The 16889-nt window shown below is 46.0% G+C and overlaps 1 protein-coding gene across 1 annotated transcript in view; it reads right to left on the bottom strand.

Moving 5' to 3' along the window:
- Window positions 1-13051: 13051 nt before the first annotated feature.
- LOC109906714 (cyclin-dependent kinase 15) overlaps window positions 13052-16889 on the bottom strand; it is a 28687-nt gene continuing 24849 nt past the window's right edge. The window contains exons 12-13 of the mRNA XM_031792415.1: window positions 15930-16072; window positions 13052-14078 (exon numbers count right to left, since the gene is read on the bottom strand). Coding sequence (XP_031648275.1) covers window positions 13963-14078; window positions 15930-16072 — 259 coding nt within the window. The 3' untranslated portion in view covers window positions 13052-13962. The remainder of the gene's footprint in view (window positions 14079-15929; window positions 16073-16889) is intronic.

Genomic DNA, 16889 nt, shown 5'->3' with positions numbered 1-16889 from the left:
TCTCATCAGCTCCCTATTTGGTCCAGTTATTTTTGTTTGTATGGTTGTGAGGTATTGTTTGTTTTTGACTGCCTACCTGTGTTTGACCATTGCCTGCGACCACAATTCCTGCCTTCTGCGAAGGCTTAATTAACATCTACCGTGATCTGCGCTTGTATCTACACCTCTTTCTCCCTGACTATTCATTACACACAGAGAGCGATGCATGCAAATATGTAAATATTGGTATAAAAATAACAAGATTCAACAACTGAGACATGAACTGAACAAGTTCCACAGACATGTGACTAACAGAAATGGAACAATGTGTCCCTGAACAAAGGGGGGGTCAATATCAAAAGTAACAGTCTGTATCTGGTGAGACACCAGCTGCATTAAGTACTGCAGTGCATCTCCTCCTCATGGACTGCACTAGATTTGCCAGTTCTTGCTGTGAGATGTTACCCCACCCCACCAAGGCACCTGCAAGTTCCCGGACAATTCTGGGGGAATGGCCCTAGCCCTCACCCTCCGATCCAACAGGTCCTAGACGTGCTCAATGGGATTGAGATACGGGTACTTAGCTGGCCATGGCAGAACACTGACATTCCTGTCTTGCAGGAAATCACACACAGAATGAACACTATGGCTCGTGGCATTGTCATGCTGGAGGGTCATGTCAGGATGAGCCTGCAGGAAGGGTACCACATGAGGGAGGAGGATGTCTTCCCTGTAACGCACAGAGTTGAGATTGCCTGCAATGACAACAAGCTCAGTTCGATGATGCTATGACACCCCCCAGATGAGCAGGGACCCTGGGCATCTTTCTTTTGGTGTTTTTCAGAGTCAGTAGAAAGTGCTCTTTAGTGTCCTAAGTTTTCCTAACTGTGACCTCAATTGCCTACCGTCTGTAAGCTGTTAGTGTCTTAATGAGAAAGATGTCTGGAGGATGAGACAGGGCTGATTGCAGGGTGTCAGGCCTGTCAGGCCTGTCAGGCCTGAGCTGCATGGGGTTGGGATCCAAATCAAATCAAGTTCTATTGGTCACATACACATGGTTAGCAGATGATAATGAAAGTGAGCGAAATGCTTGTGCTTCTAGTTCCGACCGTGCAGTAAGGTAAAAAATCTGGCAGTTAACCTACTGTTCCTAGGCCGTCGTTGAAAATAAGAATTTGTTTTAACTGATTTGCCTAGTTAAATAAAGGTACATTTTTTTTATTATATCTAACAATTTCACAACAACTACCTTATACACACAAATGTAAAGGAATTAATAAGAATATGTACATATAAATATATGGATGAGTGATGGCTGAGCGGCATAGGCAAGATGCAGTAGATAGTATAGAGTACAGTATATACAGTTGAAGTTGGAAGTTTACATACACTTAAGTTGGAGTCATTAAAACTAGTTTTTTAACCACTCCACACATTTTTTGTTAACCAACTATAGTCTTGGCAAGTCGGTTAGGACATCTACTTTGTGCATGAAGTACATTTTCCTACAATTGTTTACAGACAGATTATTTCACTGTATCACAATTCCAGTGGGTCAGAAGTTTACATACACTAAGTTGACTGTGCCTTTAAACAGCTTGGAAAATTCCAGAAATGATGTCATGGCTTTAGAAGCTTCTGATAGGCTAACTGACATAATTTGAGTCAATTGGAGGTGTACCTGTGGATGTATTTCAAGGCCAACCTTCAAACTCAGTGCCTCTTTGCTTGACATCATGGGAAAATCAAAAGAAATCAGCCAAGACACCAGAATTTAAAAAAAAAATCCTCCACAAATCTGGTTCATCCTTGGGAGTAATTTCCAAATGCCTGAAAGTACCACGTTCATCTGTACAAACAATAGTATGCAAGTATAAACACCATGGGACCACGCAGCCGTCATTCTGCTCAGGAAGGAGACGCGTTCTGTCTTCTAGAGATTAACGTATTTTGGTGCGTGGTCCCATGCATTTGTGGGCAGAACTGAAAACCGTGTGCAAGCAAGGAGGCCTACAAACCTGACTCAGTTACACCAGCTCTGTCAGGAGGAATGGGCCAAAATTCACCCAATTTATTGTGGGAAGCTTGTGGAAGGCTCCCCGAAACATTTGACCCAAATTAAACAATTAAAGGCAATGCTACCAAATACTAATTGAGTGTATGTAAACTTCTGACACACTGGAAATATGATGAAAGAAATAAAAGCTTAAATAAATCATTCTCTCTACTATTATTCTGACATTTCACATTCTTAAAATAAAGTGGTGATCCTAACTGACCTAAGACAGGACATCTTTACTAGAATTAAATGTCAGGATTTGTGAAAAACTGAGTTTAAATGTATTTGGCTAAGGTGTATGTAAACTTCCGACTTTGACTGTACATATGAGATGAGAAATGGAGGGTATGTAAACATGACATAAAGTGGCATTGTTTAAAGTGACTAGTGATACATTTATTACATCCAATTTTTTATTAATACAATGATAGAGATTTGAGTCAGTATGTTGGCAGCAGCCACTCAATGGTAGTGATGGCTGTTTAACAGCCTGATGGCCTTGATATAGAAGCTGTTTTTCAGTCTCTCGTCCCCAGCTTTGGTGCATCTGTACTGGCCTCGCCTTCTGGATGATAGCGGGGTGAACAGGCAGGGGGGTTGTTGTCCTTGATGATCTTTTTGGCCTTCCTGTGACATTGGGTGGTTTTAGGTGTCCTGGAGGGCAGGTAGTTTGCCCCTGGTGATACGTTGTGCAGTCCTCACAACCCTCTGGAGAGACTTACGGTTGTGGGCGTACCAGGCGGTGATACAGCCCGACAGGATGCTCTCGATTGTGCATCTGTAAAAGTTTGTGAGTGTTTCGGTGACAAGCCATGTTTATTCAGCCTCCTGAGGTTGAAGAGACACTGTTGCGCCTTCTTCACCATGCTGTCTGTGTGGTTGGACCATTTCAGTTTGTCTGTGATGTGTACGCCGAGGAACTTAAAACTTTCCACATTCTCCACCTCCCCCAGCAAGACTCAGAGAAGACAGAGATGGGACTAGAGATGGGATTAGAGATTAGGGCAGAAGACACACAGAGACACGGCCAGGCAGGCTTCAGTGAAGACATCATCTGGGCATGGCATCTTTGGTTGATCTCTCTCTCTTTTTCTGACAGGCAGGCAGGCAGACAAGCAGGCACGCACATAACCTCCCCTCTTCTTACCATTCTAAATGGTGTGCTCAATGTCAGTGTGTTTGAGCAGAGTGATTTCAGAGACTCACTCAAGGCACCTCACTGTGGCTGTGAAAGGCTTAGAACAGCTTGATCTCTGGAACAGAAAGGGCTCTATTCAATCTGTATTGCTGAAGTGTTACAGATAGCACACTAGAAATGCCAAAGTTATTTCCTATTGATCCGACAGACTACGCTAACACAGGAACATTTCAAATCAAATCAATTTCAAATCAAGCTGGAACGCTGAATTTCGATTTGAATAGAGCTCTAAATTAATACTCAACAAACCCTGGAATTCAGCAGTTCACACAAGAAAGGCCGAATGGAATTAAGCCCTTTAAGCGGCAAAGCTTTGACCCCAGACCTTCTTATTTAGTCAGCTTGACAGGCAGATCAAGGCTTTGCTCCTGTGTTATGGCAACACGTGCTGGGTATAGAAACAGTAAGGTTCAACTACCGGTCACGAGAGAGAGAGAGAGAGAGAGACTTCCCCCTTCCTCTTTACACTCCTCCCTCTTTCACTTCCTCTCTACATCCCTCCTTCCATCCCTCTCTCCCATCCTCCATCCCTCTCTACTTCCCTGTCTCCCTCTTTCCCCGCTCCCTCTTTCCATCCCCCCTCTAGCCCTCTCTCCCATGGAGCTATTGTGGATCCCCAGGTCAATGGGGGGTTCTTCCTGCTCCACTGAGAGAGAAGAGAAGAGTAGTCTTCTGGAACGGGATGCCATGGCGTTCACAGCCCTGGAGTCATAAATACCTCAACTGTGTCAGCATCAGCCTAGTGTGTGTTCAGTTCTTTTTTTTTTATTAAAAAACTTTACTCAAGTAGGCAAGTCAGTTAACAACAAATTCTTATTTACAATGACTACCCCGGCAAAACCCTAACCCGACCAACTGTGCGCCACCCTATGGGACTCCCAATCACGGCCGGTTGTGATACAGCCTGGAATCGAACCAGGCTCTGTAGTGACGCCTCTAGCACTGAGATGCAGTGCCTTGGACCGCTGCACCACTCCGGATGGGACATCACGCCCAGAGCATACACATATATTTACTTGAATGTACAGTACCGTGGGATATGCGGCAACAGCAACCTTAGGAAAATCCTCTGCATTATCATTAACACCAGACTTGTACAGTTCCTCAGTGGAAATAATGTACTGAGCAACTGTCAAATTGGCTTTTTACCAAATGACATTACGACAGACTCCGTATTCACCCTGCACACCATAATGGACAAACAAACCAAAACAAAGGCAAAGTCTTCTCATGCTTTGTTGATTTCAAAAAAAGCTTTTGCCTCAATTTGGCATGAGGGTCTGCTATACAAAGGGATGGAAAGGGGTGTTGTAGGAAAACAACAAGTGTCTGGTTAAAATGGGCAAAAAACACATTTCTTTCTACAGGGCCGTGGGGTGAGACAGTGACGCAGCTTAAGCCCCACCCTCTTCAACATATATATCAACGAATTGGCGAGGGCACTAGAACAATCTGCAGCACCCGGCCTCACCCTACTAGAATCTGAAGTCAAATGTCTACTGTTTGCTGATGATCTGGTGCTTCTGTCCCCAACCAAGGAGGGGCCTACAACAGCACCTAGATCTTCTGCACAGATTCTGTCAGACCTGGGCCTTGACAGTAAGTCTCAGTAAGACAAAATAATGGTGTTCCTAAAAAGGTCCAGTTACCAGGACCACAAATACAAATTCCATCTAGACACCGTTGCCCTAGAGCACACAAAAAAATATACATACCTCGGCCTTAACATCAGCGCCACAGGTAACTTCCAGAAAGCTGTGAACGAGCTGAGAGAAAATGCAAGAAGGTCCTTCTATGCCATCAAAAGGAACATAACATTCAACACACCAATTAGGAGCTGGCTAAAAATACTTGAATCAGTTATAGAACCCATTGCCCTTTATGGTTGTGAGATCTGGGGTCCGCTCACCAACCAAGACTTCACAAAATGGAACAAACACCAAATTGAGACTGCAGCAGAATTCTGCAAAAATATCCTCAGTGTACAACGTAAAACACCAAATAATGCTTGCAGAGCATTAGGCCGATACCCGCTAATTAACAAAATTCCACCTAAAAGGAAGTGATTCCCAAACCTTCCATAACAAAGCCATCACCTACAGAGACATTAGCCTGGAGAAGAGCCCCCTAAGCAAGCTGGTCCTGGGGCTCTGTTCAAAAACACAAACAGACCCCACCGAGCTCCAGGACAGCGACATAATTAGACCCAACCAAATCATGAGAAAACAAAAAGAGAATTACTTGACACATTTGAAAGAATTGACAGAAAAAAACAGAGCAAACTAGAATGCTATTTGGCCCTAAACAGCTCCAGGCAGAATACCTGACCACTGTGACTGACTCAAAATTAAGGAAAGCTTTGACTATGTACAGACTCAGTGAGCATAGCCTTGCTATTGAGAAAGGCCGGCGTAGGCAGACCTGGCTCTCAAGAGAAGACAGGCTATGTGTACACTGCCTACACAAGTAGAAGGAAACTGAGCTGCACTTCCTAACCTCCTGCCAAATGTATTACCATTTTAGAGACACATATTTCCCTCAGATTACACCCACAAAGAATTCGAAAACAGATCCAATTTTGATCAACTCCCATGTCTATTGAGTGGAATGTCACAATGTGCCTTCACAGCAGCAAGATGTGTTGCCACAAGAAAAGGGCAGCCAGTGAAGAACAAACGCCATTGTAAATACAGCACATATTTATGCTTATTTATTTTCCCCTTTTGTACTTCCACTATTTGCACATTGTTATAACACTGAAACATTTGAAATGTCTCTATTTCTTTGGAACTTGTGTGTGTGATGTTTACCGTTCATCTTTTGGTTGTTTATTTCACTGTTGTTTAAATATTTATTTCACTTGCTTTGTCAATGCAAACATATGTTTCCCATGCCAATAAAGCCCTTGAATTGGAGAGAGAGACAGAGACAGAGAGAGAGAGATAGACAGAGACAGAGAGAGGAGACAGACAGGGAGAGAGAGACAGAGAGACAGAGACAGAGAGAGAGAGAGAGAGAGACAGAGAGAGAGAGAGAGAGAGAGAGAGAGACAGAGGGAGAGAGAGACAGAGAGACAGAGGGAGAGAGAGACAGAGAGAGAGAGAGAGAGAGACAGAGAGAGAGACAGAGAGAGAGAGACAGAGAGACAGAGAGACAGAGAGACAGAGAGACAGACAGAGAGAGAGAGAGAGAGATAAAACAACATTGACATCAATATTCTCACACCTGGCTCAGACACCTGTGCTGATATAAAACTCCTAGAACCACAGGTGTCCTGGATAGAGTTCCATGCAGCTGGCACAGTAGCCTTCCATGGCCTGAGGTCTGACACGCTATATGGATGTACCACATTGCCCTGCCTCAGCTGCTTTCAGCCCCATAGGCTAAGGACAACACTAGTAATGTCCCAAACGGCAAAGTAGTGCACTAAATAGGATATAGAGAGCCATTTGGGACGCACTCACTCTCTGTCTGCTGAGAACAATCATAACCAGTCCCAAAGAGGAGACAGGGAAACAGTGAATCTCTCTAAATGATCAGCTAATATCCCTGGCATTCTGAAGAGAGGGCTGCTGCTCCACTTGGACTGACAAGGCCAGCAGGTTTTCTTAGTTTTATCGAAATCAGTCTCCAAAAACTCATTCAACTCCGCGTTGGAAAATGAGCAGCCATCTTCTTATTTATAACATGTCTGTATGGTCTGGCCCTCTCTCTCTTTCGTCTCTTTCTCTCTTTCTGGCGTCTCCACGGAGTCCTGTTTATCTAGTTGTGTTTATTTACCGTCTCTCAGTCAGATGACATCTGTTGCTGTGGGGGCTCCTCGTGGCTAGTGTGTGTGTGTGTTTATGTGTGTGTGTTCGTGTGTGTGTGTGTGTGTTCTCACATGGGGGCAGGACCAACACCAGGCCCAGGCTAGAGATTTGTTCTCCTCTGGAGGTGTTATGCTAATGGTGGGAGGGGTGAGAAGCTACAGGGAAGGGTAGTAGTGGGTGGGGGGTGGTCACACACACGCGCACACACACACACACACACACGGGTGGGAAATTAGATTCCTTTGGTCCCCCCTCTCAAAGTGCTCCTCCCCCTTCGGCTCCCATCTGCTGTGACAGAGGTAGAAGCTGAGCGTGAATGACAAACACAGTCAAACATCCATCCACAGCCACCCGGCCGTTCATTCTAGCTCTGTGAGAGAGAATGAGAGAGTGAATGAGTGACCCCATCCCCCCCCAAAGCTACAACTCCTCTATCCGTCTCCAGAAAGGAAGGGAATCATTTTTAAGATCTTACAAAATTATATCTTACCCTGGCTCAAATTTGAATCAGGTACTTTGAGTTGTGTCTAGCACCATTCCCTGCCCCCTCGCTATCCCTTAAGTGGATAGAGAGAAAACAATAGACATTTTCCTAGACAATTGAATTAAGCCCATATCAGGCCATGGGATCTCCATGCAAAAGAGAGCACTGTTTACATGCTAATGTAATGCAGGGGCCCTGAGCTCCAGTCCCTACAGGTGTGCATCACAAAACACTGAGGCCCCCTGTTCGTATAATAGCCTGTTTCCTCTGAGATAATGTTTTGAATAGGATTAAAATAATGAGGTATGCATTGTGCATTCAATGACTCAATTTGACACCTGCTGACATTGGATAGGGACAGAATTAAATTTACTCAGGGGGAGGGTTGGTCCAAAAGGGGGCTCCCAAGTGGCGCAGGGGTCCAAGGCACTGCATCTCAGTGCTTAGAAGCATCACTACAGTTCGATTCCAGGCTGTATCACAACTGGCCCGTGATTGGACGTTCCATAGGGCAGCGCACAATTGGCCCAGCATTGTCCTAGTTAAATAAAGGTTAAAAAAAATAATTTAAAAGGAGGGTTGTCAAACTTTTAATTTTTGCTTTGTGGAGGGTTGGGTGTTTTTTTACAGTTTTTTTTACAGGGATAATAAAGTTTAGAAACATCTGTGAAGGTTTGGTGTGGTGTGGCTATTATTAATCTTTCGCTGCTGCAGGTCTATGATATGAAGGCAGTGCACCCCGACGCTCCAACTGACACCGACATTTGAACATGAGTTGAGGAAGACTTACTCCTATAATCTAACAACATCCCTTTTATCTTTTAAGGACACGTACATGTGGCTCATTTGGCCAATATCCCTCGTTTATTGGTGGCGCAGGCTGCGCCAGGTCGGATCTGAATGCATATGGATGTTACATTTAGCAAATGGTAAATTAAAATCTTCCCGGTCATGTTGTCCAGCGTTAACTTTTTCTAAAAGAAACTCTGAAATGGCACATCGTTTTAATGATGATTTTTTTTAAATATCCACATAAAAACCTGTTGCCAGTTGGATGGAAACCTAGCAATAGACACCCTAAAGACTCTGGCAAGTGTGCTAGGCCAGTGTCATGTTTGATTTTGCCTGCACATCACGGTTCACCAGCAGCTCCAAACATCTAAAGAATAAGCTACCAGCCAAACAATCTTGTAAGAATTGTACACAAACTCCCCCGTCATACTCATCTGGAGGTTGAGAATGTTTTTGACTTAAATTAAAGATGCTAGGATGAATTACTGTAAAGGATCATAAATATTATCACACAGAACTCAGTTAGACAACACTTTACAATAAGGTAAGCTTTGTAATGGGTTTATTATATTGCAATGAGCACATCATTGTTATCATAAGACATCAGTCTTCTAAATGGCACCCTATAGTCCACTTCTCTTGACGCTATGGGCTCTGGTCAACATCTGTGCACTACATAGGGAATAGGGTGCAATTTCAGACGCGCCCATGGGATTTCCCATCAGGGAAACAGAGTGCAAAAATGGAAGAGCGACTCCTGCCTTTAGTTTCCTTACATTCTCTGACGGTGTTTGTAAGGAAACGCTCTATCTCCTTTGTCTGTGCCTGTAAAAACACTTGCCTTCTCCAGCGTCTTCCTGCAGTCTTCCTTTCCTGCCTTTCCTGTCCTCCCTGGATATCTCATACTGCACCCTGCTTCTCCACCTCCCTCATACTGCACTCTCTGTCTCTCTGCAGATCTGATTTCAAATTTGGAGGCCTCCTGGAATTCCTAAAAACATTTCTGCCCCCCCCCACCCCACCCCACCCCACCCCAATCACTTATTCCTCTAGTTGTGTAACACTGTGTGTGATTTTATGGACATCTGGCAGGGATGGAAGACAGGCATGTCTCCTTCTGGGAAAAAAAATAGATGATCAGCTTGTGTAATACAAGCTAAACTACTCAGTTACAACTGATGCATGATAAATACACAAAATACAAACATTCATCCAAATACTGTCATAGCAATCATCATTTTCATTGGCTTGAGAAAGAGTTTCGATAATGGAAGAGATGTGAGTGTAAAGACGAAGCAGTAGAGCAAATGAGAAGATAGACAAGACAGCGATTGGTTGGGGGGGGGGGGGGGCATAAGCCAGTGAGAGACCATTTATCTATAGCCCAGTGGTTGATAGCTGGCAAGGCGGCGAGGAGGGAAAGGTCGTGGTGCTGGGGGGAGTCTGGTCCTGTGGAGAGGGGGTCAGTGTGGATGCTGTGAGGGCTTGACCACGCTGTGGGACCAGACCTCCGCTCCCAGACCCAGAGCATATGGTCCCTCTCACCGCTGCCCACAGGACCGTTCACACACACTCCTGGAAGTCACATGTGCTAAGCAAGCAACTGTTACTGAGTGAGGCAGCCAGGGTTCAAGTTCACCATCCCAGGCCCTTCCTCTACAATTATCCGGGTTCGTATTGCTTTAGCCTGACTAGTTGGATCCAGTCTAGTACTGTGTGAGTGTGGAGGTCCCCCAATGCCTAGTGACACCTCAGCCAGCGGGCGACTTAAACGGGCCAAATGTGAAGGTGTTTGAGTAGGGAAGTTGAAGGGTTGGACACCTTAGGAATACTCATAGGATGTTTGTCAGGGGGGAAGATGGTGTGTGGGCATGGAGCATCCCATTACATTGTCTGGCCTTCAAAAGGAGGCTGATGGTGTGAGGTGGATTAGGGGCTGTTGAATGTAGGAAGCAGCTGTCAATCATCAGTTAGGGACATGTCAGTTAGTGGTGGCTCACTAAGCATAGTAAATCACATTAGTTTGTTAGACAACGTTTATGTTACACCCCCCCCCCCCCCCCCCATTCTGGAGAACAGCTTGTTTGAATAGGAGTCTTACCTCACAGTCACGGTTGGCTGTTCGATTCTCGGTCTTTGTTGTAGTTCTAGGACCATTTTGTCATTGTTGGCTGTAAACTGAGCGAGAGCTGGCTCAGAAATAGTATAGGCTTCATGGCACAGAGTGATGACAAGCTAGCTAGGTGTCATGTGCCCCAGCCGGGGGTTTGGCACCTCGGTCCCCTGTGCTTGTCACACCTCCTTGTGAACTGGCAAAGCAACACTTCCATTTGGATAAGTTTCTGCTCAAATAAACACAATGTACCCTCTCCATCTGTGTGTGTGTGTGTGTATGTGTGTGTGAACTTCTCGATAAAACTCTCAGCATAACAACCACCTGTGTACCAGTGCGGTCTCAAGGGGATGACATGCATAGCTTGCAGTGTCCCCTAGTGGCCAACAGATACACTGCCCTCAGATGATGGAAGAGAACAACTTCATTTAGGGTAAACCCTCGCTCGGGGGTGAAGGTCCCTTAAGTACAGATGTAGGATTAGCTCCCCCTCCCCCAGTCCTAACCATAGCCATTAGTGGGGGGAAATGCAAAACGGACCCAAGATCAGCATCTAGGCCCTAAGGGTAACGTCACCCTACTCCTTAACCCTCAGACTAGGGAGTTAACGCAGGACATGTGAGACTGGAACTCTCTTGCTTCTCACAGAGACTCTGTAAGTAAACATAACATTGCCCCATATTTCTACTCAATTTCCTCTCCCCTTGCTCTCCTTCTCTCCCTCTGCGGTGACCTGGTGTCTATTCATTAAGTATGAAAGCTAATACTGTACATGAGAGCCAGCCAGTGGGGATAGTGTTGTGAAATGAGATTATGACAGAAAAGGAAGTCAGAGTTATTCATCACCTGGACATGTCTTATTTTACACGGTTACGCAACATTTAGCCCCCCCCCCCCGACACGCACACACGCACACCTTTCTCTCTGCCCTCCCTCTATGTCTCACACACACACACAGATGTGCACACACACACACACACACACGACGCACGCGAACACACGACGCACGCACGCACACACCTTTCTCTCCCCCCTCTATCTCTCTCACACACACAAAGATGCACACACACATTCCGTCTTGTGCCCAGTCCTGTGTCTTCAGTTTGTTTTACAGTATACTAGAGTTAAAACATGGTGTAGTGGTAGATTACATACCTGCTGAGGCCCTGCAGCAGCCAGTCTTCAGGAGGTCCAGACTTGCAGTCTTCGAGGAGAGATGGTCCGTGGGACGATAATGGACGGAGTCGGTACGACTGGAGGAGCCTCCTAGGAATGTAGTCACTTCACAAAACAGCACGGTTGCCATGCTACAGAAGTCTTTCTAAGTTCATGAGAGAAAAGGGGAGGATGGCAGGAAGGACAAAAGCCATTTACAACAATATACACCACATGGCCAAAAGTACGTGGACACCTGCTCTACGAACATCTCATTCCAAAATCCACTCTACTGGGAAGGCTTTCCACTCGATGTTGGAACATTGCTGCAGGGACTTGCTTCCATTCAGTCGCGAGCATTAGTGAGGTCGGTCACTGATGCTGGGCGATTAGGGCTGGCATTCCAATTCATCCCAAAGGTGTTCGATGGTGTTGAGGTCAGGGCTCTGTGCAGGCCAGTCAAGTTCTTCCACACCAATCTCAACAAACCATTTCTGTATGGACCTCGTTTTGAGCACAGGGACATTGTCATGCTGAAACAGGAAAGGCCTTTCTCCAAACTGTTGCCACAAAGTTGGAAGCACAGAATCGCCTAGAATGTAATTGTATGCTGCAGCTTTAAGATTCCCCTTCATTGAAACTAAGGGGCCCGAACCATGAAAAACAGCCCCAGACCATTATTCCTCCTCCACCAAACTTGACAGTTGCCACTATGCATTGCGGCAGATAGCGTTCTCCTGGCATCCGCCAAACACAGATTAGTCCATCGGACTGCCAGATGGTGAAGCTTGCGTGACTCATCACTCCAGAGAACACATTTCCACTGCCCCAGAGTCCAATGGTGGCGAGCTTTACACCACACCAGCTGGCGCTTGGCATTTGCGCAGGTGATTTTAGGCTTATGTGTGGCAGCTCGGCCATGGAAACCCATTTCATGAAGCTCCCCTGACGAACAGTTATTGTGCTGACGTTGCTTCCAGAGGCAGTTTGGAACTCGGTAGTGAGTTTTGCAACTGAGGACAGAAGATTTTTACGTGCTTCAGCACTCTGCGGTCCCGTTCTGTGAGCTTGTGTGGCTTACCACTGCGTGGCTGAACCGTTGTTGCTCCTAGACATTTCCACTTCCCAATAACAACACTTACAGTTGACCGGGGCAGCTCTAGCAGGGCAGACATTTGACTAACTGACCTGTTGGAAAGGTGGCGTCCTATGACAGTGCCACGTTGAAAGTCACCGAGCTCTTCAGTGAGGCCATTCTGCTGCCAATGTTTGTTTTTGGAGATTGCATGGCTTTGTGCTCGATTTTAGACACCTGAAATAGCCAAATCCACTCATTTGAAGGGGTGTCCGCGTACTTTTGTATAGATAGTGTAGCGTGTTTGAGAAGACAACAAATGACATATGATAATGTAGACCTGCAGGCAGTTCTACATGTATACATCAGAAAATAACACACATATCATTACTGCAACATTTATTGACTCACACACTCCTTCACTCATTCTCACGAAACACACACACACACACACACACATTTTAAAGGCAAAGCTGCACCCAAGTGTAGGACAAGTGAAGAGTGGACATCACAAGATTGCCGAAAAATACGCTATGTGGGGTGTCGAGGAGGAAGTTTCACGGTACAATACGACATAAGGTACAGTGTACAAACAACCGTCACAGTCGTTCTGTCGCAGGGATACCCACCCACATGCTGTGCAAAAGAACAATCATGGTTCACAAGGACCTGATTAATATAAGAGGTATATAATATATGCATGTTTTGGCAGTACAAAATAAAACACTCATCTGCAAAACAAACCCATAGTCATCATTGAATCTCAGTGTAGATTTAGGAGGAGGCAGAGAGAGCATAGTGAGTCCAGGGAGACGCTCTGAGAAGGAGAAGGAGAAGGAGAGGGAGGACGCAGGAGGAGGTGGTTCAGCAGGAGGAAGATGTTAAGCTGTTGTGAGCTTCCTGACAGTTCTCGTAGACATTGCCTCGCTTTCCGTTGCCACCAACAGACACCGGGTCTCAGATAGAGAGTATATACAGTGCATACAGTACTTCTGACATCATCTAATATGTGATATACCAGGTACCATTCAAAACCTCCCTCTTCTCTCCTGTCTTCTTACAACATGGGAACTGTGACTGAGGAATGCTGGGTGGAGTCAAGAGCAGAGGTTGGTGGAGGACGCTGGTGGTGTAGTTAAGTGTTGTGTGTGTGTGAGACGCCTCATGCCTCTCCATCTTGATCAGATGGTGGTCTAGCCTTGCGGACCGGGCTAGGGGCCTGGGGTTAGGGGCCTGGGGCTATGGGCCTGGGGCTAGGGGTTAGGGGTCAAGCCCAGTGGGTTAGGGGTCCATTATCACCAGCACTTAGCCAAGGGCACCAGCTGGGACGGTCTGATCCTTAGACTGGGACTGAAGATATCCTTCACCTCTGTCTCCAGCCTCACTCCGGGGACCTTGAAGACTGATACAGCTGGGGGGGGGGTAGAGAGAGAGACAGATACAGAGAGAGCGAGAGAGAGAGCGAGAGTCAGGCAACTCTTACGGCTTCACATCATTATAAAGTCAGGTGAAAAAGTTCCTCAGCCAGCTCACTAACAGTAACCAAAAGATAAACATCTCCCACACTAACTCCTGGAGAAGCCTTGTAGGGCAGTTGGTCTGACAGATACCGATCATGGCAGCTCAGACAGCTTAGAGCCTAAAACGCCACCACGCCCTCCTTCCAGACTTACTGGCTACTCGCTGGGACGCGATCAAAGGGGCCTCTCATAGGCACCTGGTGTTGGGTGTGGTCGTGTACAGTCCAGCTAGAGCCCCATCCCTAACAACCACAATGGCTTCTCTTCTCAACACTTGATGCTGCTCACCTCTGTTCCAGTTATATTGTGATACATTGTGTGAAAGTAGAAGGGCTACTCATTACTACTGGTCTGTTTCTAGGCCTTCTCCCTTCTGCCTTGCCAAGACCTTGGCATCATTAAAATAAGTTTGTTCTTCCTGGAGAGAACCTTCTCTCTCCACGCTCTTTCACTTCTTAGTTGCTCTCTCTCTCGCTCTCTTTCTCTCAGTTGCTCTCTCTCGCTCCCTATTCTCCTTCTCCGCTCTGTTCATTGATGTCTCTCCCCTACTGTCTATTCTCCCTGTCTGGGATGCCATGCAGAGTAGTAGCAGTAATGATAGCTCATTCTCGAAAGAGCAGAGTGTGTGTGTTTAACTATACTTGTGGGGATAGTAAACAAACAAAAATTTGATCAACTGGGGAAATTTTGTTGGTGGGATGTCAAATGTGTTCAGTTTTGGGTTAGGGTTAGGAGCTAGGGTTAGGTTTATGGTTAAGGTTAGGTTTATGGGTTAAGGTTAGGGTAAGGGTACGGGTTAGGGGTTAAGGAAAATAGGATTTTGAATGGGACTGAATTGTATGTCCCCACAAGGTTAGATGCGCAAGACTGTGTGTGTGTGTGTGTGTGTGTGTGTGTGTGTGTGTACGCATGCGCATGCATCTGCCAGCATGTGTGTGTAGGACACATTCAGCTGGAAGGCTACTGCTTGACCATATCAGACACTGTATCCCATTGGGCTTTATTCCCATCTAATACATTCCTACATTTTCACTAATATCTATCCTAGTACTCCCTGTACTCTTCTTCTGTTCACTGAATATTATTTCTACGGCCTGGAAAGACACATCTATGTTCAAACCGAACCAGGCAGACTGTCAGCGGGATAGACAGACAGGTGGAGAGAGACTTCAAATGCAACTCTGCTTACTTATACATCCACTTTCCTGATGTATATCTATTTAGCCACCCGAGAGCTGTGGAGACAGTCTGATCTCTTCAAAGGAGCCATCTGTGCTCACAGTAGGAAGCTCGTGTCTTTAATCATGCGTTGGATGGGTAGACTGTTTAAGTGACAAACTGCACTGGAGTTTAGTGCAACGGAGTGTCAATCTCTCTCCCCGGCAGGGAGGAACAGAGAATGTTGATGGGGGGTGTCAGAGGAGGGAAATACTGTATATGCGCATGAATACGCACGCACACGTACAAACACATGCTTAGTCTCCCACATGTGTATACTACACACACACACACACACACACACACACACACACACACACACACACACACACACACACACACACACACACACACACACACACACACACACACACACACACACACACACACACACACACACACACACCACATTATGCATCACTTGACTGTCATTGCTGTGACAAAAAAACACAAATTAATTTTGCATAGATAGACTGATATGTTATGTGTTTCACTGATGTGGAGTGACACACACACACACTCACTGTCTCGTAGCTGCATGATGGGGGGCGGTAGCGTGTTGAAATAGGGGTGCTGCAGTGCATCCTGGGCCGAGATGCGGTCTCGTGGGATGGTGATCAGAATCTTCTGGGCCAGGTCCTCTGTCTTATAGGGCAACTTGGACAGTCTGAGGGGGAAGCAGAGGGGACTGACTATAAGAGATACACACACACGCACACACACACGCACACTGACGGACAACCCCCAATAGATACACGTACTTTATGTAAATGACTTTACATCCACAGCCATTAGACATATAACAACAACCCAGCCACACTTCTTAGTCATTTGCATTAATTCAAGTAAATTTTCTCTACTGGCGTGCATAGCTCTGTACCCCCCCCCCCTGCTTTGTGTGCCTCCTCGCTGTCCTACCGAAGCAACTTTTATTTCACAATGTAATTATCTGCTATTTCTGTGTGTGTTTTTCTGACAGTGTCCATGTATTTGGAGAAAAGAGCGTTTGGTCCCAACAGGGGGTCTAGTTAATTAAATCCATGGCTAGAACAAGAGAGAGAGGGGGAGATGGGTGGGGGAGAGGGGGGAGGAGATGGGCGGGGGAGAGACCGACTCCCATTCATCAGTCTTGAAAAGACCTGCATTAAAAATCACACCATAACTCCCCTGAGTCTCGCTCAAACTCTCTCTCTCTCTCTCTCCCTTCCTCACTGTCTCTCATTTAAATCCATTAGATCCATATTCCTAGTAATGTGTTTTCCTATTTCAGAGTGATTTTTTTCAGACAAGACTGCATTAGTGTGCTACAGACTGTTGAGTGGGTCTCATATTTGTTATGACAGCGAGTCAGAGACTACTCCAGACATCCTCTCTCTCCCATAACCCGACTGTGTGTGTGTGCACTTGTGTGTATGTGCCTGTGTGTGTGTGTGTGTGTGTCTGGCCCCCCCTGTGGGCTGGTACAGGAGCAGAGCTGTGTTGGG

The sequence above is a fragment of the Oncorhynchus kisutch genome, linkage group LG16, assembly GCF_002021735.2.
Source record: "Oncorhynchus kisutch isolate 150728-3 linkage group LG16, Okis_V2, whole genome shotgun sequence".
Taxonomy (NCBI): domain Eukaryota; kingdom Metazoa; phylum Chordata; class Actinopteri; order Salmoniformes; family Salmonidae; genus Oncorhynchus; species Oncorhynchus kisutch.
The sequence above is the reverse complement of the archived record's forward strand: the minus strand, read 5'-3'. Positions and strand labels throughout refer to the sequence as shown.